The 27821-nt window shown below is 43.1% G+C and overlaps 1 protein-coding gene across 5 annotated transcripts in view; it reads left to right on the top strand.

The window, feature by feature from the left end:
• PAX3 (paired box 3) overlaps positions 1-27821 on the top strand; it is a 78186-nt gene that overhangs the window by 949 nt on the left and 49416 nt on the right. For 3 of the 5 annotated variants that reach the window (XM_051626864.1, XM_051626862.1, XM_051626867.1), the window contains exons 2-4: positions 120-355; positions 1753-1882; positions 2500-2634. In XM_051626864.1, coding sequence (XP_051482824.1) covers positions 120-355; positions 1753-1882; positions 2500-2634 — 501 coding nt within the window. The remainder of the gene's footprint in view (positions 1-119; positions 356-1752; positions 1883-2499; positions 2635-27821) is intronic. The other 2 variants (XM_051626863.1, XM_051626865.1) reach the window with 1 other exon arrangement.

Raw genomic sequence — 27821 nt, 5'->3', positions numbered from 1 at the left:
AAAATAATTAAAAAAAAAAGGAAGAAAGAAAAAACAATAACAAAAAAGAGACCCAGCAGGATCCGAAGGAGACGTTAACGCCATTTCCCCCTCCTGCCTCCCCTCCCCTCCTTTTCTAGTCTCTACTCCTCTAGGCCAGGGCAGAGTCAATCAGCTCGGAGGAGTGTTTATCAATGGCAGGCCTTTACCCAACCATATCCGACACAAGATAGTGGAGATGGCCCACCATGGCATACGGCCCTGTGTCATCTCTCGCCAGCTGAGAGTGTCCCACGGCTGCGTCTCCAAAATTCTCTGCAGGTACCAAGAGACGGGCTCCATCCGGCCGGGGGCCATCGGCGGCAGCAAGCCCAAGGTGAGCCCCTCCGCGCCCGCCCGCCCGTGGCGGTGGGGAGCAAGGCACGACCGGGACTCGGCCCAGGGTGGCCGGCAGCGGGGTTTGCATGCGGGGAGACAGCACCCGGGCAGGGCTGGGGGGACCACGCGAGGCCCGGGGGTGGGCTCAGACAAGCACCGGGCACAGCAGCGCCCGCCGCGTCTCCGCCTGTTGCTCTGAAACTTTCCGAGGCTTCAGAAATACTGTTGGAGCTCATGGCGATTGTTGTTGGGTGTTTTTGTTTTAATTAATAAAATGCTGTTTTAAGAAGTAACTTATCAAACGAAACTAGGGAGAAAGGGATCGTTTTGAGAAGGCTTTACTGTCCGAAGTCCCGAGTGCCCACGCTCAGCCTCTCGGGGGCCGCGGGTGGGCTCGGAGTTGCCGGGACGGACAGGGGAAGCGATCGGTCGGATGTGAGGGCTTGAAGAGCGAGGTGGGATCGGGCCCTCGCTTCTTATGTTGCAAAGCGCAAAAAAATTACCTGTATTTCTGTCTGTTGTCTGCCTACCGCTCCTTCGCCTGCTCTGTTTATTTTTCTGCCCGCTCCGAAGCCGCGTGTATTTATAGCTACACCGCTGAAAAGTTTGCACTAACAATAATGCAGACAAATATGGAGCCTTCTCTCCTCCTACTGTTGCTTTTCTTTCCCACAAAAGTGAAGTAAATAATTTGGTTTCTGCTGAAAGTTGCTGCTATATTTTCCCCCTCTTTTGTTGCTTCTAAAATAGCAAAGGCTGGACTTTCCCTTTCGGTGTTAGGAGTAGAGTTTTTATTTTTATAAATGTGTTACCGAACGAAAGGCTGTTCCCAACCGTGAGACTTTTGTTTGAATTCGACTTATTTTTAAAATCACGAGGCAATCGAAGAGATCTCTTGTTTTACTCGATCCTCTCAGCGCTTTTAATACATGACTTTTTATTTGGCCCTGCGAACTTTGTTCAGCCGAAACTTCCCTGACTTGGAGCTTCGCTCACACTGAGTCCTTCTCTAAACCAGACCCAGAATTTTCCCGGGATTTTTTCCTCGGCCGCACGGTAGCTGATGCTGTCTAATTCGGGGTTTTCCTAGCCGAGGGCTCGATCCCACCTTCCCCTGTAATCGTGAAGGATTTCCTGGGAAGTTTCGTTTCATCCGAAATGCTTGTTTTGCGCTGGCCCGTTGTTACACTTTATGTCCCTTCTGTATTTAACCTGCCGGTGCTCGAGGTGTTTTATATCGGGGTCACTAAGCGGAGCCGGTGTCTGCACTTGCTGCCGGCGGGGTGGTAGGCAGGAAGGCTCCTGCCGCACCGGGGGTCCCGGCAGTGGCAGCCCGGGCTCCCGCCGCCGTTCCCGCCCCGCAGACTTTGCCCGCTCGCCTTGTCTTTATTGAAGCAGGTGACGACGCCTGATGTTGAGAAGAAAATCGAGGAATACAAGCGGGAAAACGCAGGCATGTTCAGCTGGGAGATTCGGGACAAGCTGCTGAAGGACGGGGTGTGCGACCGCAACACGGTACCGTCAGGTACGAGACACCGCCGGAGCAGCGGGGTCTGGGACACGGCACGGGGAGGGGGCGAGCCCCAGTCCGGGCGGGATGGAGCCCCGGGCCGGGCTGGTGCCCGTGAAGCGGTCGGCGTTAACACGCTGGTACCGGCAGGAGCGTCCCGCGAGGATTCCTGCACTTGGCGGAGTGTTTTCAATTAAATCGCAACTACATCTCCCCCTCCCCGCCTCCTCTCCCGCTTCCCTGCCGGGCTGCTGCCGCGGGAGGGCTCGGGGTTTGCTGGAGACCGGGAGCTGGGGAGCAGCTCCCTGTGCAGGAGGGTTGCTCGCGGAAGGGGGGCACACGGAGCCGGGGTGGTATTTGTGCGGGTGTCCATGTGCTTTTCTCATCGTCCACTGCCTGGGATCAGGAAAAAAACCACTTGTGAGGCCGCTGTGCCGGTGCTGGAGCGCGGTGCGGGGTGGTGCCCCAGGAAAACCCGTGTGGGGAGAGGAGCGGGCGGCTGCCCCCCAAAAGCTCCAGCTGGCCGTGGCTAGGGGGGACGCAGGGCACTGATGGGGGCTCAGCTCCCCGGCCCGGCCGCCGTGGGGGCTGCTGGGGACGAGCCCGGTCACAGCTTTGCCCTTCCCCCGAAGTGAGCTCCATCAGTCGCATCCTGCGAAGCAAGTTTGGGAAAGGCGAGGAAGAGGAGGCTGAACTGGAAAGGAAGGAGGTGGAGGAAGGCGACAAGAAGGCGAAGCACAGCATTGACGGCATCCTCAGTGAAAGAGGTAAAGTCCCATTTCTCCCCTGCTCTCTGTGGAGCTCTGGGACCGGCCCTCGCCAGCTCGGGATGCCGGTGGGTATCACTCCCCTTCTCTGGAGGTTGTCCCAGGGCCAGTGCAGTGGGAGGTGTATAGTGAAGAGCTGCCCCTTATGTGGCAGCTACAACGTCCCCTTCCATCCCATCCCCTTCCCCCACCAGTACGACCCTGCAATGTGCAGGAATGGTGCGGAGTTGGGGGTAAAGATAGGAACTGCACCGGGTTTGGCTTTCAACAGGCAGGGTCTGGGACCAGGGAGCAGGGAGGGCTGCAGCCGGCAGCGGAGCCCCCAGCATGGCTACCCAGGGGCTGCTTTGCTAGCCCATGCTGAGCAGAGGGCTGCAGCAGCACAGGAGGGGCAGTGGTAGCCACAGGCCACGGAGCCTCGAGTCTCCACAGTTGTGGGCAGGGAGCCACGTGTTCTATTTCTTCTCTTAAAACTGCTGGGGAAACCTGGCGTTGGTGCTTGGTCGGGGACTGCGAAGAGGTTGCAGCCTGAACGAGGCGGAGGCAAAGGGCTGCTCCGGGGGGCAGCCACGGCCCCTGCTGCCGTTGTGCCCTCCTGCCTGGCTGGGCCGGAGTGGAGGGGCAGGAAAGGGCCCGGCAGGGCGGCCTGTGCGTGGATCTGGCTGCCCAGCACATGCACAGGCACTGGTGAAGGCGAGACAAAAGTACCAAATGAGCTGGTCAAACATTTGTACAACTTTTCCAGCTTTTACAAAGAAGGCCTTCTATACACAATCTACACTTGGAGATGAACTTGGAAAACAAAGAGGGGGGAGTCCATTGAAACTCACACTTTGGCTTTGCACAGACAAAGCTTCAGCTAGCAGCAGCTTGATGTGAACAAAAGAAGGCAACCTTTTTATAATTCAAGGAGAAAAGAAGAGAAAACAGCCCCACAAAAGGCCGAGAAAAGACATTATGGGCTTGCAATGAGGGATGAATTATTCAATGAGCCCCTAATAGCTGATGCTCCACGCAGTTTTATGGACTCTCCACCGTGGAAAAAGTAGCTGTATTTACCTAGAAAATGTTTCTTGCACTTCTAGACACTTGAGAGATGCTGAGTGCCATTCAAGAAGGACAAGCAAAACCGCTCTTTAAAAGAGGGCTACCTCCTTTTTATATTGGAACAAGCCTTAAAACACTCCAAAAACTGAGTTTTTGGCTCTTTCCTAAGCTTTCTGAGAAGCCCCATCTTCTCTGTGTCTGTGTTTGCTTGGATGCGTGTCATACAAACACACAGAAGATGCTAACAATAAGGTGAAAAGGCAGAGTTTGATTGCCCAGTCCAGCTGCCCCTGTGCGATGGGTCAGAGAGTTTCCCCTAGAATCTCCTGTAACCAGGAATTTTTCTGAGAGGCATGCGCACCAAGGGAAAAATAGCTAAACTCAGTGCCCTATTTGTTTGAAGATATCTAGCTTGGCTGCCTTCCTGAGTTTCTCTACAGAGATTAAAAACAGAAGATAGGAAGCCTTGATGGAATTTATGGAACAAAAAGTAATTAATAGAGACAGCAATATAAAAAATATTTTCACTATAACTCAGTTCTCTCCTTCTCTTTGAAATACTTTTCTTTGACTCTTTGGTTCTTAAAGCAGGGCTCCTGACCTACCATAAGTCTGTGTCCAGGCGTGCGGCTGCTCCCGCCAGCCTTGGGGAGCCCCAAGACTCCTGCAGGAAAAGCCCTGGGGCTGGTGGTGCCTTGCTGTGAATGGGGGTTCCCTTGTGCTCCTCAGCATGGTCGTATGTGGAGGCTGTTTTCAGTCCTCCAATGTACCTTCTCCTTTCTGTTCTGTGGACTTTGCTTCAAGTTCAGTCAGTGGTAAAATTCCCCCTGCCTCAACAGGGTAGCACAGCCCTGTCCTGTCCTTGTGCAGGCAGATTTTTGCTGGATGAACGTGGCTGGGCAGTTGTGTGCAAAGGGTGGCTTGATAATCCCATCTGTTCTGTGGCAGTGCCTGGGAAGGTTTGGCAGTTGGAAGGAGAGCAGAGCAACGCCTGCTCCCCCTCCCTGACTGGCAAGCTGTTGCTTAATCTTATTACTGGAGTGGCTGGGATGCTGCAGCGTGAGAGAGCTGCTGCTCAAGAAAAGTTTTGTTACCACAAGCATGCTTTATGTATAGTTTGATGCTATAGGGACAACACACCAGAGACCTCATTGCAACCAAAAAAAAAACAACACAAAAACAACCAACCAACCATAAAAGAAGTCCACCAGTAATTTCCACATCCAGCCAACAAAAGAGGTTCTGCTTCACCTCCCATTGCCAGCAGAGGAGCTTCCATTTCACCCTGTCTATAAAAATCATCAGGTCAGATCCCTCTCTCCTACTGAAATTACTGGCAGCACTTCTGAGGATCTTGATGCTTCAGGATCATATTTGCCAGTGCCCACCAGCCTGGCTGTGAGGGCTGATGTGGCAGAGGTGCCTGCTGGCAGGGCAGCCCTGATGCCCTCTCTGACGCTTGGGTTGCTTGCAATCTTTCTGAAGGTTATCCTGGTGGTGTGTGGCCAAGCCCCTGTGCAGCACGTCACCCCTGGGAGCGCTGTGTCATGGCGTGAAAAAAGTGCAGATTTTTGGGGTCTTCTATAGTTTGCATGATTTTTATAGCTCTGGTGTTAGGGTCTCAAGGCATCATGGTAGCAGGAGCGTGGGTGCAGGAAGATGCAAAGGAGCCTTTTAGTTAGTTGAGAAAGCAAGTCCTTGGGCTGAGCATGGAGTGGGGAATCGCTTTTGTGCTCAGGAGCACACATGTAGAGCTGGACATTTGCTGACATTGTCTGAAACCCTTTCCTCTCTGTGGGTGTTTGGGTGGCTCGGGAAGAGGCATTTTCTCCGAGGGAAAGGATAAAAATTGTAATTAACTGTAGCTAATTCAAGATTTGGGATTTGGGGAGTACTTAGAGCAGAGTTGGATTAGGGAAAAGAGAAACATAGTAATTTTGAAAAAAAAAAGTGCAATGTGGCTTGGGATTTTTCTCACCACACGTGTAAGTGGAGGTAAACTGTGTTTGTTTCAGCCTCTGTTCAGGAACACATCTTTCACTGGCATTTCCAGATGCCACATGACCAGCCTGCTAGGCTGCATTTGCCATTTCTGTCACTGTCACCCTCTATCCTGATTTTGGGTATATATTTAAAGAATAACTTGATTGTTGCAGTGCCTATCAGGAAGCTTATAATTCTATAATAGCATATCTGTGTTTCTGCTGCATGCGTTTTTCTTAAAGGCACAAACCACAAATAAAGAACATGAAAGAGAAACTTCTGTGCCTTTATATGGCACATCAGGGCATATTTTTAGTATAAGTGCTACAGAAGAGGGAGTCGCTTGTACCTTTAGCAGGAGCTGTGTGTGCCATGGTTTGCTGACTAATCTGATAACTCCCGGCTTCATAAGATAGCTGTTGTTTGCTGGCACAAACCGGGGGCTTTCAGCGCTCCAACCGTGGGGCGCAGAGCTGCTTGCTGGGCTGCTGCGAGCGGGCGGTGAGGGCTGGGGCTGGGGCGGGGACCCCCCCCGCCCGGCCTCAAAGGGGGCCTCTGTTCCCGACCGGCGGAATTGGCCCCCGGGCCCTGTCCCGGCGGATCCTCCCCCAGTCATGCGCACCCGTCCAAAAAGGGCCCTACTCATCCCCAGCCTCTACCCCTGGCTGTACTGAGAGCAATTCAGGCTACGGCAGACTAAATTGCCTCCTTTATTTCCTTCTTACTTTCATCTTGGACCAAACCCTTCCCCCCTCTCCCTCCCCTTCCTCTTTTCTTTTTTTTTCCTCTGTGCCTGAGGCTCACATTAATACAATTTCGGCACCACCCCTATTTTTGTGTGTGTATGTGGGGAGTTCGAAGGGGGGGAAGAAAAGGACCTCAGCACAAAAGCCCTGCTCAGCAGCTAGAAAGTTCAAGCTGCTGCTGCTTCTCTAGCTGTGTGATGCTTTTCCTGTTTGCAAGTTTTGGGAAACATTTTTGCTTTGTACTGTAATGGAATTAGAGGACAGATGCTGACTGTAAATGGGACACGCGACTACCAGCCCCTAGCTTAAATATTTAGATGCAATGTTACAATTACTGACTTGATGCACAGGCTTTGAAGTGGTGGCACATGATCTAAAGGGTAGCTCAGGCTAGATGCGCTTGCAGATGTTTTGGTTAGGGTTGGTCAGTATCATGCAGCCAGTTATTTTTAGGTTGTTAAACAAATAAAGGCAGTTTATTAAAGGACAGGATTAACATGCAGGCACCAGTTATCAGTTTGAGTCATGCCATTCCTTTCTGCATCATAGACTGTCGGGTTAGTGGCTGGAGCATAGGATGAGGCAGATGCCAAGTTAGATTTTGGTTGTGATTTTCTGATGAAGGACTTGTCATGATTTTGCTGTCTGTCCCAGGGCACAACAGTGAGAGGATTTACTCACTGTGTGAAATACTGCCATGTCTCATGGCTGAGAAGCACAATGTTGTTCCCTTGCCCAGGGATCCTGGTAAAGATTCACTTATGGAATGAAATCTGATGACTGTGGCTGCAGGCAATTATCTTCTTGAGTCTGGCATTTCGTACAACTCTTTACATATTTGGTCACTAGCAGGTCTAAGAAATTTGCTTGTGTAACTTGAACAGAATTTAGTTTCTGAGGCTCCCAGAGCTGACAAGAAAATAGTGCTTAGTTAAGAAAAACTCCCTGGTGACTCCAGGATTTGGCTTGAGGCAGATAGTGCTAACAGTGTTTTCTGCCTGTCTTTTCCTTCTTTCTTTCATCATATTTCAGTAGTGTAAGAGATCATCCTGGACAGAAAATTCAGGTGCTGCACAAGTGCAAATCTGTGTTTTGTTTCTTCTACCTGACCCATCATCACTGTGGGGCTCTGGGCCAGGCTCCTGCATCCAAATAATTATTCTGAGCTAATGATAATAACTGGTGACCTCAGTGATAAATAATGGCCTCACTATCAAATAAGAGCACCATGTTCCAGCATGTTGAGAATTTTCAGAAAGGAGCTAAATGTTTGTGTTTTGAGTTACTTCAGAGTGGAGTTTGCTGCTCCAGAGATGCAAGAAGAGGTTCATTCCCTCCTGTCTGGAGGGCCAGCTGGAGGACTTGGAGAAGAGTGTTAATTGTCAGACTAACTGCACACTAATTGCTGTACATAACCACTGCTCATAGTTCCAGCGGTGGGAAGAAAGGGTGTTACTCAGTCTTGCAGCCACTCTCTGAAGTTATGTACAAGCACATCCTATCCCTCCTGGAAATCATGATTTCAGTAACCGGTTTGCATGTTTTGCCATCATAAGGACACTTTTTTAACATGAAGAGAGCCACTGCCTGCTCAAATAAACTACAGTGGGCATGGTTTCCAGTTTTTCTAATTGCATATATCTTGAACAAAGGTAAATGTTATTTTAGCAAATACCAAGATTGCTTCACATACAGGAGTTGATTTACTTGAATTTATACCCAACTTTGCATCTTATTTGGTTCTGAAAATCTTAATGAACTATTAGAGTTACAGAGTTTCATTCTGGAAAGACAGAGGGATGAAACAGGTTGGTTGACTTTGGTGTGGCAAGGGCTCGCTCTGAAAATGTGATTTTTATCTTTGGCTTTCTTGATTCTCCTACGATTGCAAAATCTTTGACGTCAGTAGGAATTTACCATGGTAAAGACAAGATTCTTTTTGAAACCAGCTCTCAGCAACTGCAGCTCTAGGGGAAATCCTCAGGTTTAGGATGTGAGATGGCTTTGCTGGATCGGGTATCAGACCTCCAGTTCTGCTAACACTATCATACGCGGGTAACAACGAGGAGCCCCCCTCAAAGGGCCCATTCATGTGTGTAAAGTTACTCACGTGGGTCGGGGCAGGCAGGAATGGGCCCCAAATTTGTTCTATTCTGTTAATAGAAACTACCCACTGAACAAGAGCGTGACTCTAATCCCGAGTGAAAGTCTCTGGCAAAGCTCTCATAGAGGGCAAGGATCTCTCTATCTGTGTTTACACAGAAGTAGTGATGGTATCAGCAGACAGATAAGAGATTTTAATGTGATAAATAAATTAGAAATTAATACTAAAAGTAAAAGTTGATGCTGATGAAATCCTTTAAACAGAATATTTTCTGTTTCTGATTTGAAATAGCAATCCTCTGTTGTATCAGTCAAATACGGCACTTTTATCTAACACTTGCTCAGGGAAGGGTTGGTTTGGTATCAGGTTTACTTATTGATAAGGGTTGGAACAGGATTTAGAAGAGGGAAGCCAATAAAGTTGATAGTGATAAATTATCACGAGTCCCCAGGGCTGTGTAATAAAACTGCATTGGGAAATGAAGCAGAACTACAAAGTGCTCTCTGGTTAATTTAAGAAGAAATTGAGTGAAACGCAAAGCAATAAATCAGAGCAAGCCAGTCAACGTGAATTTCTCCATGTAAATGTCACTTTAAATCCTACCTAAGAAACACATGTGGCTAGAGCAAGACCAAAATACATAAATAAAAATGCAGGGTACTTCCAAGTATTCCCCAAAGACTGAGCTCTCTGGCTAATAAAAATTATGCACAGGAACATAATTCACCACAAGACCTTGTTTAGTGTAGTGCGAGTGGGGTATTTTACTTTCCTTGCCCTGGAGTACTCCTGCCCCATGCTGTTAAACTAATTCAGTTTAAATCACTCTGCCTAGAAAAAAAAGGGAAGCGTAATGAAATTAAAACTCACTGAGGACACATTAGAGTTAAAGTGTGTCATGTGCCGAGATTATTTAGTTAGTGGAGTTTGATGTAATTGTTGACAGGTCATTTATTCATCCTAGTAAATAAAGATTCACGAACTATTAAGAATGTGCATATATAACTAGTAAGACAGTAAAAGGCAATTAAGCAGTCAGTTTAATGTCTTATCTTGCTGGTTGCCCTACAGTTGTTTTACAACTAGGAATTAAAATTTGAAAAGGAAGTTTTCAGTGTCCCTGGCCAAATATTGATTAAGTAGTTGTTTGCTGATGCCATTGTGGCACATAAAAAGGCCAGTAGTTCTGCCCCTTGTTGTTCATCTTCCATTGTTGCTGATTCTTAACCTCGGAGATCAAAGGGGGATCATTTCAGTTTATCTGTCTTGGAAAATCCTTCTTTGCTCCTAAACCCTTATGGATTAATGACCAAATTGTCTTTAATGAGATGTGAAATTTGAATGGAATCCTTATTCTGCATGGTCTGTTGCTTGTATGCACTGTATGCTCTTACAGTTTTGTGGAGGATTTCTGTTTAACATGATTTGATTTGGTTTTGTTTGAATTGGTTTTCTACTTTACAGTGCACTGAAATGTGAACTATTACAAGAGGTTATATATGTGGTATTTCACTGAATTTTAATGAAACCGATTTTATTGCATGTAATAACTTTGATGAGTGTAGTCTAAAGAAAAAAAAGTGCTGTTTCTTTTTGTTTGTTTGTTTTGGGTGTGGTTTTTTGTTTGTTGTGATTTTTTTTAATTATTATTTTTTAGTTTGTATACCAAATCACATAGGAGGTAAATGGTCCAGGGCTGTCAGTAAAAGAAAGGGAGTTTGAGAAATCAGTCAGTTTTCCAGATTGAGCTCTCAGTATAAAGGTGACACAAGCAAACTTGCAGCACTTCTTTGTGCCTTTTCTTCAGTTTTAATTTTATAGACCTCCCTTGCATCTGTGAGGATAGTTGTACTGCTCCCCTCCAAAGAGGGGTAAGTCAGATCAGTCAAGCTGTGCTGAAAAGCAAGCCAGAGTCCTGAAGAATAATCAGTTCCTTGTTGCATGACAGAAAACTATACTTATTTCTGAGATAGTAGAATTTATTCTACCACATCCTCAATAGAGGAGGCTGTGCACTCTGGATGTGTTATGTTGGCTTGTAATTATCGTATGGAGTTTCAGCTGAATTGTAGAGTATGTGGGCAGTAGATCCAGATCCCAGTGTTTCCACTGGCATCTCTGGACACAGAAGTTTAGCAAGAAGGCTGCCGGAACAAGAGAGCCTCTCCTGGTGTCACAATGATTTTATGTGGGCGAGTCTCCTCCGCTGTAGTGACAAACAGCAGAGTAAAGGGCTAAACCATGTTTGTTTGTTTTTTTTTTAATCAGCATTTTCACATTCCCGTTCTTAAATACACTCATTTGGTTTTATTTTGTTTTGTCTGGTTATCTCTGAATAAAACATAATCTGTACATGCTTTACGAGTACCCAGATACTTTAGGAGACATCTTGCCACAAAGTAACAGCTACAATTCTTTGCAAGCATTGTAGGTACAAATTTACTTGAAGTCTGTAAACTGTTAATTCCATGGAAAGCTGTGGTGGGGACAGTGATATGCATCCTACCTTTTGATTATTTATGGATTTTTGCTGGCTTATAGACGTTTTGCCAAATATGACCGATGTTTGTATCATTCACAAGTCCATATAAGGGCCTGTCTTAAGGATTTTTGTATTTATGATATGCCTCATGTTGGACGTCCGATCCAAAAATAACTGTGTAGTAATTTCTTTATCAGATATAATGTCACATAAATCACTGTGGTTGAAATCATATGAGGAATAAACTGTCTGCAGCTGACATTTCTGCAAGCAGACAGCTTATTCAACCCCCGTCAAACCTTATTCACCTTATTTAAATGAGTAGGACTGTTCGTGCCTATATAATTGGGATCTGTTCCATATACCAGCCCAGAAAAGCAACAACTACAGTTCTGGCAAAATACCTCTGTTCTTCTCTGTTAAAAATGTAACTAATGTCTAATCCATACATCCCCTGTGAGGCAGTAGCACCAATACCTGGGGTAACCAAACGAGTCTTAAGACATCTTTACATCTGTAAATGGCTCAGAGCAAGGTGGAGATAAATACAGGCAGTGTTTTTAGGAACCAGGTTATTGGGGCAGCAGGGAATGCTTCTGCAGAAAATCACTTTTTACAGGAGATGATGTGGCAGGACATCCTTTTCATTTTGACCTAAGGGCTGGTTGGTCAATCTGGGGTGAAGTGCTGAAGGGTTGGAGAGTGAGCCAGGGGAGGATCAGTGTCCAAGGGAGGACTCGGACACCCACCCAGCCCCTCTGTTTAGGCTGAGTGGTAAGAAAATGAACTGCACAGAAGTACCTGGAAGTCAGGTTTCCACTGGTTTAATGAACAGCAAAATAAGTAGTTTTCATAAAGGAGAGAAATGTGAAAACGGAAGGTGAAACACACTATTTTCACAGTGAAATCCTGCAAAATATGTTTTGCCCAAATTAAGAAACACACACAAAACCCCTTAAATCTCAGGAATTCTATTTACCAAATATAAATCAATATTAATGACACTGGTGGACTGATGCTGGCGAGTGAGCAAACACTGAACTAGATCATCAATATTGACATGTAGGAAGAGATAATTTCAAATAACTACCATCCCGCAGCTTTAGCCCACCCAAGTGCCACCGCTTCTAATAGCTTCACCAAAGCCAGAGAAGTTGTCTAAGGACTGCTTACACGGAGTGATGTTTCAAGCGCATAGTCATCAAACCTTGATGGTGCAGGATTTTGGAGGGAGTTTGGCCTACCAATTTTTCTGTACATTTTTCTTTTCATTTTTTTTTTGATCCATGTGGGGCAGAGAAAGGCACAGCAGGCTCTGACCTCTCTTGCTGCCTATGGTATGTGTATGCTGTGTAGCTTGACTGGGTTCTTTGCCACCACCCGTGGAAAAGGAAAATAATAGAAGGAAACGTTTGGGAATCTATTTAGAAGATGGTACAATAGATGTTGCAGTTAGGAAAAAGCCCCGTGGGTTTAACATGGTTGATTGGACCTGTTCCCTTTTAAATCAATGGAATCAAACAAAAACGCTCAAATATTTGGCAGCTGTACAGAAAACCACACAAACGCCTCTTGCTTTAGTATCCACAATTTGTTTTCCAACAAATACAGTGTTACCTTTTTGGAAATCCCTTAAAGCTGACTGCTTGTCCACCCCTTCTGAGCAGCACCGAGACTGGCACGAGCTGCGGGCTGTGCGAGCTGGGGCAGCCCCTGCCCAGCAGGGACTCCAGCAGCAAAACGTGTTGCAGGCTCCTGGGAGGCTGGTGAAATGCACTTCTGGTGAAAATGCAAAATCTCTTTATACTGCAAACATTTAATTAATTTATTTTTTAAAATTATTTCCTTCTCCTTCTGTGCTTTCTCGAGAACAAATTGGAGTGTCATTTATATCTGAACAATCTCCTGCTCTCATCGAGGGCTATGCAGGTCACTTTTGGCCCTGATATGAAAGTTTAGTTGCACTTCAGATTCGAGGGAACTCATTCACTTTCTCAGACTTAGCAAGCTTTTACAGCACTGAACATATATTTTTGTTGATAAGTAAAGAGATCTGCCTTAGCAAGTAGGTGTAGTTGAAATAAATTATTACAAAGAAAATGAAAAAGAGATGGTTTAGACAATGAGGCTTAAAAAATTTTAAACATATTTAGCAAAAAAAAAAAAAGGCAAACAAACCCCCTGGCCCTCTGCTGCTCTGTAACCAATCTGCTCCATCAGTCCCTGCCAGCAGGAGGGGAGGCAGAGTGCTGCCTGCCCAGTTGGATTTCTGGCTCCTCCTGGCTGAGAGGTATCACAAAGGGAAGTGTGCTCTGTCCTCCTAAATTGCATTCCTCCCCTCAACCTCCGCTCCTAATCAACACAGCTAGAGGAATTTTGGGAAAGAAATCAAGACCTCTAATTGGAATGGTTGTCAAACTTGATACTAAGAAAGGCTTAAAGAGGATTTTTCTCCAAACTCTTAAGAGATCACTTGCCCAAGGAAGAACTTAAAACAAGCCAGGATTCCAAGTTACTGTACTTCTACATTGGCAGTTGAAAAGATGGAGTGATGATTGATGACATAAATGTTTCTTAATCTGACATCAGGAACAAACTTGTTAGCCCTGGAAGGATAAATCAGAGATAAATAAATAATAATAAAAAAAACTAGGGTGAGTATTAAAAGAATTTAAAATACATCTAATATCTTGAATCTAGACAATGGTAGCTATAAAAAAAAAATAATAAAATAAAACACGAAGGAAAGACCTATAGGAAAAAAAAAAAAGGTGATCAAAGAGTGGAGTGGGGACTCATCTGTTTCTAATCTTGCATGTTACCACAGAGAAAAGTCACACTATTAGATAAATTGACCACCTGACACCTATTTCTTGGCTCCAGGCTAGCACAGGGAAGGCATACAGAAGGCTGACTTTCTCAGGACAGCAAAGGGGGAATGCTTTTGGGTGCATTTTGGTTTTTTTTTTTACTGTTACTCTTCCCATTTTAGACTCAGGAATTATGAGGAGTGGTGAGTCTTTGGAGGGGTGCCTTGGACCAGTTTTGCAGGGCCAGGTTCTTTGGTTAAAAGACCCGTTGTGCTTCTGTGAGTATGAGTTGGAAGTAGTGCAGAGAGGCCTGCAGGGATGTGGGAATGGGTGCAACACCTCTGAGCTCAGGGGTGCCTCCCAGCCCAGGTGGGAGCTGGTGCTACCCTTTTTCCAGCCTGGGGAACTCCTTGCTCTGCCTCTGCTCTTCTCTGCTGTGAGACTCGTAAGTGCTTTTCATTTTTATTAATGTGAATTTTAAAGCTTCCATGGGACTGCTGTGTTCTCTAGGTTGTAATTGTGTTTTGGAGGTGGGACCTTGCTCTTGGTGAGGTCCAGCTCTTTGAGTAGGTTTTCTTGGTGCCAGTGATTTGGGCTGAATGAATTCTCCCCACTGCACATCTGGGGCTGGTCTGCTGCTGAAGTTCCCACAGCTGTGGGCAAGTGGCTGCTCAAGGCATCTTTCTATAAGCTTTAACAATCTTCTGGCTGGGCTGTGGCCAGTGTGGTTCTGCATCTTTGGGGTGAGACAAAAGAGTCTTTTTAATACCCTTTTGGAGTAGGAAAGAGTGATCATGGTGACTAAGGTGTTTATAAGTAAGTGATATACCTAAATGCAAACAAACAAAAAGAAAGTCATCATAGCTAAGTTACTGCTGGAAGAGTTGGGCTTGGTTTGGAAGATAATCAATTTGAGTTGGTAGAACTTGTTCTGTGTTTCTTAAAAGACTTTCTGTGTTGTTTGTGCCTGTTCCTTCCCTGCTTCCTGGTCTCTGCCTCTGCTTGATGCTGATTCCCCAGAGACAGGAGAAGCTCTTGCTTCTTGTTTTTTATTCTCCCCTTAATGTTTATTTTTTCCTCATGTTGCTGTGCATCCTGGGTGTGTGTGTAGTGGAGAAGGAGCTGGAGTATAGCAGGTCTGTCTGTGTCACTGTGTCAGCTGCTCCTGCTTGGCTAAATCTTGTCTTTTTAGCTTTGTGGGTGTTCCTTTTTTTTTTTTTTAATAGAGCCAATGAGGAAAATACCCTCCCTTGGTGGTATTTCCACATGTCTGGGATTCAGAAATCAAAAGCACTGTATAAGTTCAGCTGCCATAGCTCATCTATGGAAATTGCAAATCTAGATGAAACTATGTTTTAGAACTAATTAGTTGTGACTAGAAAGGATTTGTAACCTGGATTTGGAAGAGCAGTTTGGCTTCCAGCCTTTGGGGTTGCAGGGCTGGGAAACACTGGGCTGTTTGTAGAGGAACCAGTGAGTGCCCCTGGGTCCAGAGCACTTCCAACCTGAGCAGAGAAACGCTGCAACCCCTGGCTTTGAGCAGCAGGTGAGTGTATTTTGATGGACTGGATCAAGACTCAGCATCTTATTTCTAATGTTTACTATTATTTATAGGAAAAGCAGAGAAAAAACTAGTATGGTCTGGGACTAAGTTAGTTAACTTATTGAGTTGCCTCAATTTACAATAAGGCTCTGAGTCACTGTGTGTTTACTGGGGTACAGCAATTAGCTATACATGCTTTTAACTGTTTTTGCTGTTTCCTATGAATATACTGCAATTTTCTCAAATAAGTGGTGTAGAAACTCTATCTGGCAATATATGCAAAGAATCCTTGGTTCTAAGCAGACATTTGATGCTTGAAATGTATGTGGCTGTGACTGGGCATGCAGGTCTCTGTTTTCTAGAACTGAGTGTTGCCTTTGCATTTACTAAGGCTGGATCATAACTCCTCCATGGCTGCTTGAAACATCTTATTTCTTTTTAAATTGGATTTACTAACATACTTGTTAAGATAGAAACATGAGCCGAGCAGAAAAAAGAGGGGGAAAAAAATGTTTAAACATTTTTTTGTTGTGTATTGCTAGTATTTACAATTTAAAATTGTAGCTTTCAAAATCTTCATGCAACAGAATGTGTTTCTCAATGGTGGGATTTTGTTACACAGACTGATTAGAGATTAACTGGTTTGTTTTGTTTTTAAACTTTCTTTCAATGAAATCTGTACCTTCTTTTATAAATACAAATTTCCTGACAGAGAGAAACAGTCTAGTGACTTGGACACCAAGTTTTAAGCCAGAAAACTGAGGGGCCAGTTCCAGTTGATAGACTGGCTTGACCTTGTCAACAGGTTTTCAAAAAGAGAAGTTTTTAGATGTGCAACTGCAGTACAACTTGCAGTAAGGCAAGATTTTATTTCTAGAATTGCTGATACAAACAGTTTTTACTGAATTCTAGAGTTTCAAGGAAAATGACATTGTTACAGTCAGCTTTTTAAACAGTAAAATTGTGGGGTTTGCCTTTTGTTTTGTTTTTTAACACCACTAATTTTTCTAATTAATAGTGTCAGGCATGCAAAATTTCTCAAACCTCAAAAAAGCCTATTGAATTTAGTGGCAAGACTTGCATTGTTTTTAATGAAACTGAGAGGTTCTCTCTCCTTTTTAATTTTTCCCCCTTCTCTCCTTTCCTCGAGGGAGAAAAAAGTTTTGATGGTTTGGTGTCTTGTTTTTTTGGTGTTGGTTTTTTTCTTTTTTTTGGGAAGGGGGGGTGGGAAGGGACAGGGGAATTATAGCATTCCTGGGCATGAGAGGAGAATACTGATTAGAATCAGGCAGAGAGCAAGCAGGTGCTGAGCATGTTCATTGCTTAACCCCCTGCCCTGCTCCTGCATCCCTGCCCTGACCCAGCGCACAGACCCTGCAAATAGCAGCAAGTTGCCAGATGTTGGAGATGTTTTCAGGGAGAGTGATTATTCTCCAACTTTTCTAAAACCAGGAAGTTCCTATAATGGATGTATTTCATGTTTAGAGCTGGCCTGGATAAGCCACTGGAGACCATGCTAGGGAAAATACTGTATTTCTGAGGAGAACTGGCTGCTCTGTGGCTGTGGTAACCATTTGCAAAAAGCAATACAAAAACCTAAAAAACAGAGCAGATGCCTAAGGGAGAAAAGCTGTCTTTTTTTTTTTTTATGAGCAAAAAAGATTTTATGGCTTAGAAAGAGTACACCCTAAAGAGAGGTGTGTTTAAAAGTTAGACTCTGAAGCTTTTGTGTGGAGAATAATACACTTGGTGTAGAGAGCAGCACAATGGAAGTCTTTTCTTGTAGCTGTATGTGGGCGAGCATCAGTCAGCCAAGGAAGGACTTCAAAGGCCAAAGTAAAAACTTGCTGGGCTCCTTCTTTCCTGACAGGTTTTCTTGAGGTAAGATGGGGAGAGCTGTTTATGCTGAGAATTGGGACTCCCCTCCTCAGGCAGAGGCAATAGATGATGTGCAAACAGAGGTGCCCAGCCTGAACTATCCCTGTTGCCAGTTGATGTGCCTTTTTGGAAGCTACTGAACTATCCAGTCTTGTGAGTCTTTTATTGCTTATTCATAAGGAGGTCCCAGAAATTCCACTTGTGCCTTGCTGGGAAGGCACCATGCCAGATGGAAAGGGAAGCTGTTTTCTGGACTTGCTCCTAGGGAAGATTATCTGTTTCTCTGCCTCCAGAAATTATTATTCATACATTGTAAATTGCCTGTAAGGTGGGGAAAATAGACTCAATGTGTTTTAATATAAGTAATCCCTTTAAATATAAGCAGCCCCTCTGCCAGGCTCCATCCTGGTGGTACAGGAGCATCAGGGAGAGGCTTGTGCCACTGTGGAGCCAGTCATCCAGTAAAGTTATGGAGGAAGGATCCAGGTCACCTTTCTCATAGACCATGTAGCAAATTATCTGAGCATCAGAGAAGGCTCAGGCAGGCTGTTCTCAACACGTGGCTGGTGCTACCCCGTGCTTGGACTTCAGTGCTGAAAGAGGAGACCAGTGATGGCTTTTGGTGCTTGCTCTGTGTTCCTATCCTGACCATCTAGCTGCACTAGACTTATAATTTGAGTGCCTTTCCATGACAGCCCTCAGTCAGTTAGCTGTGCATTTCATAGGGAAGAAGAACCTGTAATTGTGAACAAACTTGCAATAACATGTTTCAATAACTCTGCTTCATGTTGTGTTTGAGTTGATGGCTTCAAGAATAGAAAACTAGACTTTGGGATGATGTGGAAGATCTGTCTGCATGGTCTGTCTTGGCCCCAGCCTGTCATACGTGCTCAGGCATCCTTGGCTTTTGTTTGGCTGTTTGAAGGAAAGCGGATTTCTGAGAGGGTTAGATTGAAAACAACTTACTTGCCTGCAACAGTAATGGTGATATTTGCTTGGTGTGCGTTATGTGATTGATCTAGACAGATTCTATGGACTCTTCTGAAGGCATCAGTGGTCAGAAAGTAACTGAGAAAAGTAGTGCTGATTGGCTTAAATTTGCTGTATGAGGGTTTGCACACTTATCGAGGGAAACCTCTAAGGAAACTTTCTGCAAGTGGAAAAAAGGTGAGTGACCACTGCACTGATAACTTCAGGTGAGTTCAGCTTCATTACTTCATTACAATTAGGGGTGTTTATTCTTCAGGGAACACGGAACAAATGTATATGCAATTGTGGAGAACAGTCACCTGAATGGATGCTGTTTTATAATAAATTTCAAATGCACAATATTGCAACATATTCATGTTTTTTCTTTTGGCATAACACAAGGCCAACTAACACTGAAAATCAAGTTTCTGAACAATTGGTTACAATTAATTATATCTCCCATTTTGGGAGTATGGTGAAAGAATAAATAAGAATTAGAACTAGAAGTGGGATAGGAGGCTTGGATTTGGTGGCACTTTGTCAGTGGGATTTTAGTTTTTCAAGAGTAAAGAGGATCTTTTTGGATCTGGCTCTGTTGAGGGCTGACAGCCATAAACCATTAGTGAGAACTGGATAATAATCCTTTTTTGGCATTAGTTATGAAGAGCTTAATACATATTTGGAAAACAGGAGAATTTGGTTCCCACTTGTGTGGAACACTTTTATACTCTTGCAATTTGAATATAACATTTTTGACCATGATCATCTCTCTCTATTCACATCTCCAAAGTACTTATTTATAAAATAATAAATAAAATGCCCTTTGAATTTCCTAGTCGAAAAGTACCAGATGAAATCAGGGTATTATTTTTACCCTATTCCTTCCCTTAATTTAGACCACTGTCATTTTACCAGAGATTGAGAATGGGGAAGGTTGAGGACCAGCAAGGATTTTTACTTTGTTGCCACTTTTTGTCAGACATTAATCACTCTCAGAGTAAGTGCCACAGGCACTTGCAGAGTAAGACTCTACAGGTATCTGAATAGGATCAAAACCTGATTTTTTTTCTGACAAGTTTCTGTTGTGCTAATATATAGGGTGTATTTGGGCATTTGTCGCTGTCCTTGATTGCATGGGGAAGAACTGTGTGAAGAGCTCAGCATCAGGCTCAGTACATTTGGATTTAGTCACCATCATCTCTTTTTTCCTGGTTTCTGTAGTTTCTGTACACTGACTAAAAATTTTAGTAAGAGAACAATTTTAAACTCCTTTTACATGTATTGATAGGTTACAAAGAGGAAGCCAGCATAATCTGAGATACTGACTTAATCTAATTACTCTTGTGAAACAAGAAATAATGGACTGAGACATTACAAATTTCTACTTCCACGTAGATGTTCCAATAAACTGGCATGAATTATTGGTCTAATACAGAATATAATCTCAAACCAAATTCTACTCCTGACATCAAATTTGGTGCCTGCTGGCATCAAATTAGAGTGGTTCCTGTGTCAAAGTCCTTTGATTTCCAGCAGTGCAATAAAGATCTGGATCTGGCTTTATGGATAATTTTGTGCAGTTTGAAAGACTGAGGACTTTTTCCTGAGCCAAAGGCATGTAGGATGTACTGCCAAGTATAGGATTATCTGTGTTGAAAGACTTAGTTACTTTTCTAGTTTTCCTTTGGGGGTATTAGTTGATGTTTCTAGAGGATCATTATTCTATTTAATTATATAAAACAAGTTATGGAATGAATGATACCACTTTTTGGGGTAAATCTGGAAGATTTCCAGTCACTTAACACAGCTTCTGTAATAAGGTGGTTAAGTACACTTTAGTCTGATGTGTGTGTTTATCTGACATTAGTTCCCTGAATGTATTGCTAAGAAATCTTACTGATCTTAAGGAATGATGCTCTGTAACTTCTGCTTGCTGGCTGTGTCCTGTTCCCCAGACACAAACACATGGATGGACAAAGCAGGTACACCTGAACTACGGAGTTGTTGAGGCAGAGCTGAGTTTGATCAGACCTGTTGCTTGTGCAGCCAGAAGGAAGTCATGTATTTGTTACACTAGATAAATAAAGCTGTACCTGCTTTCAGTGGTAAAAGGATGAAAATAGAGGATTTTATGTATGTTTTAACAAAAGTTTATTTTGCTGCCTGGGGAGGCTTGCTGTTAATGCTCATTGAAGTCTCCACATTAAAACAAACAAATGACCTGCCCCAAGCCCCAAATTTCAAACAAAACCCCATCTGTGAATATCCTCTGTGTGATGGCACCACTTGGTGTGAGCACTGTTCATGCCCTCTGAAAAACTTAGTGTTGTTTTCTTTCTAAATACTACTTTGAAATTGAGCTGATGAGGAGATTTCAGAATTTTCTGCTGGGAAGGTGCGAGTCCACTGAGCATGAAACTCCATCAAATCCGGGCACTTATGGCAATGATTTGTTCTGAAGAAAGTAAAATAAAGGAAGTATTCATGATACATAAGATAATTATTTTCAATATTTTGCAGAACTAGATATTTGTTAATTTTAAAATTTAGTTTCTAGTTCTTAAAATCTTACCCTTAGAAAATGAAGATTAAAGGACTGACAATTATTTTGTTGTTGCTTCTGAGACAAAGTTAACATACTCAAAAAGGATTTCCCCCCAGAGTTTTCTACTATTGAAGCATATTCAGAGTTCTGCTCTTAACCAGAAGGAAAACAAATGGAAAGATACCCAACTTCTCTGCACGGAGACCAGAATTCCTCATTCCAAGAAGTGTCCTTTAGGGGGCTGAGTGTGAAGAAAATATCAGAAACAATATTCTTGCTTGTATTTTTTCCATTCTCTGGTTTAGACAAACCAGTTAGTCCGTGAGATGTGGAGCAGACAGCAGCTCCCGCAGGATGCAGCAGCAGGGTGCAGGGGGGCAGCAGCGTTTGCCGTCGCTCCCTGCAGTGTTTCTGTGCACAGCCAGAGCAGGCACCCGAGCAGGTAGCAAGGACTTGCAGTATTACATCTGACTTCACTGGCTGGATCAGTCCCCAAAAGTAGAAGAAGTCATGGCGAAGAGTAAAATAACTTATTTTTTATTAGAACATATTTTTCCCACCCGTGAAGTGTTAGTAATGAGCAAAATGCAGGCTAATGAGTCTCACTTAGCTTAAAAAGGCAAGTACTCTGTGCAGTAAAATAAAACCTTTAAAGCTCTTTCAGTTTGTTTTGCAGACTTTCTGTTGATCTATGATTGTAGGAGCTGTTCAGGGAAATATCAGACAACCTGGCAGCAAAGCAGTTAAATATAACTAAGCAATGGTTTGAAATAAATGAATATTAAATCCTTTGGAACTGCTTGATGTATACACCGAGTTTGATCAGGAGCTGCTGCTTCTCTCTTTCTCTCCTTTCAGCTCTCCCTCACTTTCTCATTCTTTTGTCCCCTTGACACAGCTTCTCTAACTTGTCTTTGCAGAAACTGTTGGCACAGTCCCTGCACAGTCTTTCCATGGGGTAAACTACTTCCCCAGTGTATAGTCCAACTTCTAATTAAAACATTTTGCCTGTGCTGCTTCAAGGAGGCGAAGAAATAGCTGTTGACATCAAGGTACAGGCGGAAAGATGGTCTTTTGTGCTGACAGTGCTGAAGCACCTCTGTGACTGTTGGGTGCTGGGGATAGGTTTGTTCTGCCTTTAGGAAGATTCCTTGGAGCTGCCAAAAGTTTTCAGTGAGTTTATATTCAGTGTCATTGATATTTAAACACAGGCCTAGAAAACGGTTTTGTTTATTAACTCAAGTTATGGGTGCTGTCAGTCTGCCGTGGGGAGGGGGGTGGGGGGGAAGAAAGGAAAGAAAGGTGTAACTTTAAGCACACACGGATTTGTTCTTATTACATAACAAAAGTCTATTTCTTTATCATGTTATCATTCAGTTAATAAAAATTAGCTACAATAACAGCATCAACTTAGAAACCCCTCAAAGTCCAGGGGATTTTCTTTCACAATGAACATGAATACTGTTCAGAAATACAAACAGTCAAAGGATAACTTTAGGTCTGAAAGAGAAACCTGGCAAGGGTAATTGAATAAGCCTGGATCTCCTGAATATGTCATGGTGAGTGCAGTCAACATGTCATAATTAGGTTTATTGAGGGCCATTCCAACAATCTGCTTCTATTCTTCCTGCCTTATTGTCCACAGCTAGGCAAATAGCCAGGGGACAAAAGGAATCAAGTGCTGACAAAACATGAAAGAGGAAAAAGATTTAGCTGCTTTTATCAAAGAAACTGAGAAGGACTTTGTGTAAATAAAGTAAGTAACTGGCCATCCTGCATTTAGGCAATGCCGTTTTCATTAGAATTAATTCTTGACATATTGGAAGGGTTCCAAGGGAAGGATTTCTACTTCTGACAAGTTTAATTTGTAAATTAAAAACAGTTGGTTAAACATGAGCCGCCATCAACAAAACTTAACTAAAGCCATACATGGTCAAGTCCTAAGCAGGTGAAAAAGAATTACGTTGAAAACAAAGTATTCCCCAAAATTATGCAAATTCTTATTACTTCATAACAAATGTTTTCTATTGAGACTTTCAGCAGGATAGCTGTTTGGAAAATTTCTTTGGATCCTGTTTCTTTTCCTCTTCAAATCCTGTTAGCTTGCACAGCAGTCAGTGCTTGCTCTGTACGGTGGATCAGAAAAAGCAGCCTCAAGGTTTTGGGATCTTCTGAAGGGAAATAAAAAAAGCAGGGCTTGTGTAAAATGCCTGTGTTTTGGGGGTCTCTGGGGTAGTAAGTGCAGAGTAGCATTTCAGGTGAGTCCCTCCTGCCTTTCCTCTGTCCGTTGGAACAAGGGGGATGTTTTGTTTGATCACAGTGACAAATGATATATTTTCTGCAATTCAGAATTGGTGGTTTGATCAAGATCAAATAAATGCTGCTGTCCTTGGCTGGGAGCTGTTGGTGGAGCAGCTTGCTTCTCTTCAAGCCAACACGAGCTTCTTGCTGGCTTAATGGGAGTAGAATTGGGCCCTCTGGGCTGAGCATGTAGGGTAGATTACATCATAGCATGTGCTTTGGGGTCATAGCAATGGTCTTTTAAGATTAAAGAATTAACATACGGTCACATTTTCATTCTCTCATATGGCTTCTAATTTTCCTTGAAGATGGTTGCATTGTATGTGTGAAAACTAGAAGCCCCTATTCTTTAATTGTCTGAAATGTTTGTTTTTTGATAAGTTTGTCACTGAACGTTTCCAGACCAAAACCTCTTAAACCCTTTTGTTAATTTGGATTTAAGGTGAAGCAGATGTACCATGAAAGTTGCAGGGGAAAACAAGAGGGTTTTCTTAAAAAAAATCACACACAAGTGCTCTTCTTGACAAGTTTAGAATGGCTAGAAATTAAATAGGAAGGCTGAACTTCTACAAATAAAAATTTGATACAGAAAGCTTTGGAAAATGTGTCTGAAGCCTTTTGATACTTCCAGGGATTCTGTTCTGTTTGAGCTAGAGTTGTCAGGAGAACAGCTGTCCTGCTGCAGAGGAGCCTGAATGCTGACAGCACAGATTCAATTTGGGTATTTTCCCATTATTTCAGTTTGGATAGAAATTCAGCCTTGAGTTTGTGTTTAAGATCTGATTTGCTTTTCAGCTTTGTTCTTTCAATTTATTTTTTTTTAAAACACAGATTTGTCTGTTCAACTTAACTCCAATTTCATTGAACCCGGAAACCTCTAGAGTCTTAAAGAAGACACAGGTTTTGATAGAATGTCCCAGCAGCAGGTGGGGTTGGGCAGGAGATGGGTGAGAACATTCCCACCTGTGCTAGTCTGTGCATAAACCACACAAATGCTGCTCCTGTGGTGTCCCTGTGAACTTGCAGTTGGCTGAACAACAGTGCTACTGCACTGGGAACTGGGCATCAAGTTGAGCATGGTCCAGGAAATGTGTTGCTACAGGTTTAAGATCTGGGTTTCAGCTAGTTACTGAAATGGCCAGGAGATCACCCTCAGTAGCAAGAAGCAGGCTGTATCAGGTTTGGGACTCTTAGTACCTAGATAGCAGGGGAATGCTGTTCTTCCCAGTGTTAGTTGGATATTTTAACTTAATTTCCTAAACATAAAATTAGATTATGATCATTAAGCACTAACGTATTTTTATTAATTTTCTTCATTATATGCATTTCTTGTGTTGTTTAGTAACAATAATAATTGCATAAAATCCCTGTTAGTACTGGATTGCTTTGTGTAGCATTTACTACCAAAGTTGCAGATGACAGAAAAAACTGGATAATCATCTGATTCCTGATGATTAAGCTAGTTAACTGACAATCAAAAGCAGAAATAATTTTGAAACTATGACCAAAAAAATAGAGAATATTTGAGTTCAGATATCACAAAATGGTCTTGTCATTTGTCTTAAGAATTCCAGGAAAATGTTTTCCAGGAACACTTGTGCCCCAGGCAGTACTGGATGGACAGCTAACTAATTAGAGGGGAGTAGTGATGGTTATGTTCATGTGAAGGAGCTTGTATCTATGAATGGTGCTGTTTTGCCTTATATCAGTAAAGAATTTATGTAATACAAAACACTAAGAAATCCCTTTGCTTATGTTTTAAATTTTATGGTGGTTCTTGATAATTCAATAATGATAATCACAATAATAGAGTTCCTATGGTTCACAAAGCACAGTGATTTAACTGTTTTATGGTAGTGAATATGTAAGATGGCTTGACTAATATTTTTCTGGTTTGCCTGCCAATTAGGCTGTTCTAGAACAGCTACTACTCTAGCACTAAATATCTTTTATGTACTGATAAAAACTCTTGACAGATCAAATAAAATGAGGAGTTAATTTAATAGAGAAATCTTTTTTTTCCTGTTTTAGTGTTTTGGAATTTTTTTAATGTCCAAGAGTAAAGGAATGCTACCCAGATATGGAAGATGGAAAGCATCTGAGCTATTTGTTTGTCTTAGCATGTTCCAGGTGAGAAGTCTAGCTATCATTGTTGGAGACCTGTGCTGTACCTCTAGGCCTGGCTCTGCATATGCAATTTATACAGTATAGTCAGGGATTATAATTGTGACACTTGGCTGTATTATTTCTCAAGCATGTGCTAGTGAATGAGTGCAGTTTGTACCAAGGACTGGGAACACCATTGTACTGCTGGTGAAGAGGGCAATCCATGTGTTAGGTGGTTATTTTAGTAACATAACTGTGGCAATGAGTGTGTGGGTAGATGTGTTTGACTTGTACTAGTTTTGACCTCATGTGGGTCAAAAAGGAGGGTCTCTGCTACTGTAATAGTAACATAGTGTCTATCTTGGCTGTGGATGGGTGAGACGTCATTCTGCTGGTGAGGTTGGGGTTGTGCCAGCTTTGGGGCCCTGGTGTCTTTGAGCCATGTATTTTGCTGGTGAAGCTACCCAACTGAGTGACACCTGGCTTGCCCCATCCCCTGCTTTCTCTGTGAGGTTGTGGTGTGGAAGAAGCCACTTTGGTGCATGGCTTGGTGCTGTGAGACAGCCAAGGAGCCAGTCCCTCTGCTTCTGAGCAAGACCTGGAGTATGACTGCCATCTCCAGCCCTGACCTTGTGCCAGGTGTCCATGGGCTGCTCCACTCCAAGTCCCCACAGCCCTGCTCTAAAGTGCAACACATGTGCACACCTGGAGAACAGTCTCATTGCCCGAGTGGAGGTGGCATTAAGTCGCTATTCCTAGGTGTGGTGCGACGTGGGCTCCCTCCTGATGATCTGCCAGGGTGGCCATTGTGGGAGGTCAGCTGCTCTGTTTTCGAGATGGGGATTTCTGTTGGGGTGGTAGGTCTTGCATTACCAGCTAATAGTGCAGTCTGGCCTAATGTACAGAACTCTCTGCAAGGATTTGAAGGAGAGTGAAATTAATAATCTGTGATATGGAAAATATTCAATTAGTATTTTTTGAAAAATGTGTTAGAAAATGTAACACTTTGAAAGAAAAGAACATCAGGTGTTAGAAGAATGGTATAACCTTGTTGGTGTTTGACATTTACTGAAATCAATCTTGGAGTTAATTTAGAATTTCCAGGGTTTGACTAGTGTTGAGGTAGGACCACAAAATCAGGCTAGCTCAAGAAAACACCAAAATTAAAGTTTCAGTAGTACCAATAACTTAAGACAGTACAGCTGAACAATTCCCTAAGCAGGCTGCTTGACATATGGCTTTATACTTGGAAGAAGATATGATTTATCTGTGCTGGTGTTGGCACTGAAACTTCTAAGCCACTTCTGGCCTTCTCCTGCAGCTGACACCTTCCCGCTCATCTGTCGTGTGCTTTTCATTGCTCTGCTTCTTTCCCCTGCTTCACAAATGCATGATGCTGTTCCAGTGTTTGTCAGTACCGAGTTTCCAGCAGGATATTTAAGGTCAAAGTTCTTCACGTTCTGGTGAGTACTAAAGATTGAGAGCTGGGAGCGGGGTGAGGAACGCTCTTGCTGAGCAAGGCAGGAGTGGGGCAGCAGCAGAGGGGTGAAAAAAACAATCACAGGAAGCATCAGTGAGGGAAAGTCTTGCACAGAGGGTTAGGCTTAAGTGTATGCAATATTAATGAGAAATCCTTTTTAAACTGTGGGGCTAAAAGTGTGGTCTGTTTCTCCGGGCTGTTTGTACCCCTACAAACTCCTTATTTATGGGAGATACCGACACAATTCCTGTTGTGAATGGACTTGTAAGGCACCTTTACACTCTTAGGAGTCTAGCTAATCCTCTTCCATGAAGGGATAACTCTACTGCAGTAAAACAACCTTGCGTTTGTTCATTTCTGTTATTTCTGTGCAAAGAGAAGCCAGAGTCTATAGATAAGTCAGAATTTATGAAGAGGATACCTGTGTACTTTTTGTTTTTGTATACTTGTGTTGTGACTGTAATTACATTACAATACATGTTAAAACTTCTAATTTTAATATTATCTATTGGTATCTTAAAGAGAAAATGGAGGATTACATAGGTAAGATGAAGAATCTGAGTAAATTTTCTTAGTGTAGCTTCATAGGTTTAGAATAAGCAGAACCAGCCAGTCAACCAAACAAAATCCACAAGTATGGAAAATTAAAGTATTGAAGACCTTTAGGCAATTAAGAAAGCTGAACACTCACATTTTAACACAGTACTGAATGTATCAGTGAAATATAAAATAATAATATGAGTTTAGAGTTTGTTATTCCACCCACACTAAAATGCAAACCACTGAACATGTTCTGCCTCAGAAAAAAAATAAGCAGCTAACTTGCTGTTCCCTTTCCTTATGCCTTATTGCAAAGTCAGATTTTCAGTTTTGTTTCTTTTAAAAATTATTATTTTTTTATACCTCTGGAAACAACTGTACTAAAACAATTTGTCTTCGCGTTAGGACTAAGGGTGAAGGTTTAACTGTCAAAATGTGTTTCCGTGGAAGGTAAAGGAAACAAGGGGGCTGGAGCAGAAGCTGAGCTGCAGCTCTGCAGAGCTGAACCCTAGCATTTTGCAAAGGGTTAATGTCCTTACTAGCACAATAGGATGATGTTGGTTGTTTTTTAACACATTCAGCCATATTAACTTATTTTCTGTTGTCGGGATGTTTGTGTTGGTTTTTTTTCCCCTCTTATTTGTTTACTCTTG

This window comes from Apus apus, chromosome 8 (genome assembly GCF_020740795.1).
Source record: "Apus apus isolate bApuApu2 chromosome 8, bApuApu2.pri.cur, whole genome shotgun sequence".
NCBI classification, from domain to species: domain Eukaryota; kingdom Metazoa; phylum Chordata; class Aves; order Apodiformes; family Apodidae; genus Apus; species Apus apus.
This window is presented reverse-complemented; position numbering and strand designations above follow the sequence as displayed.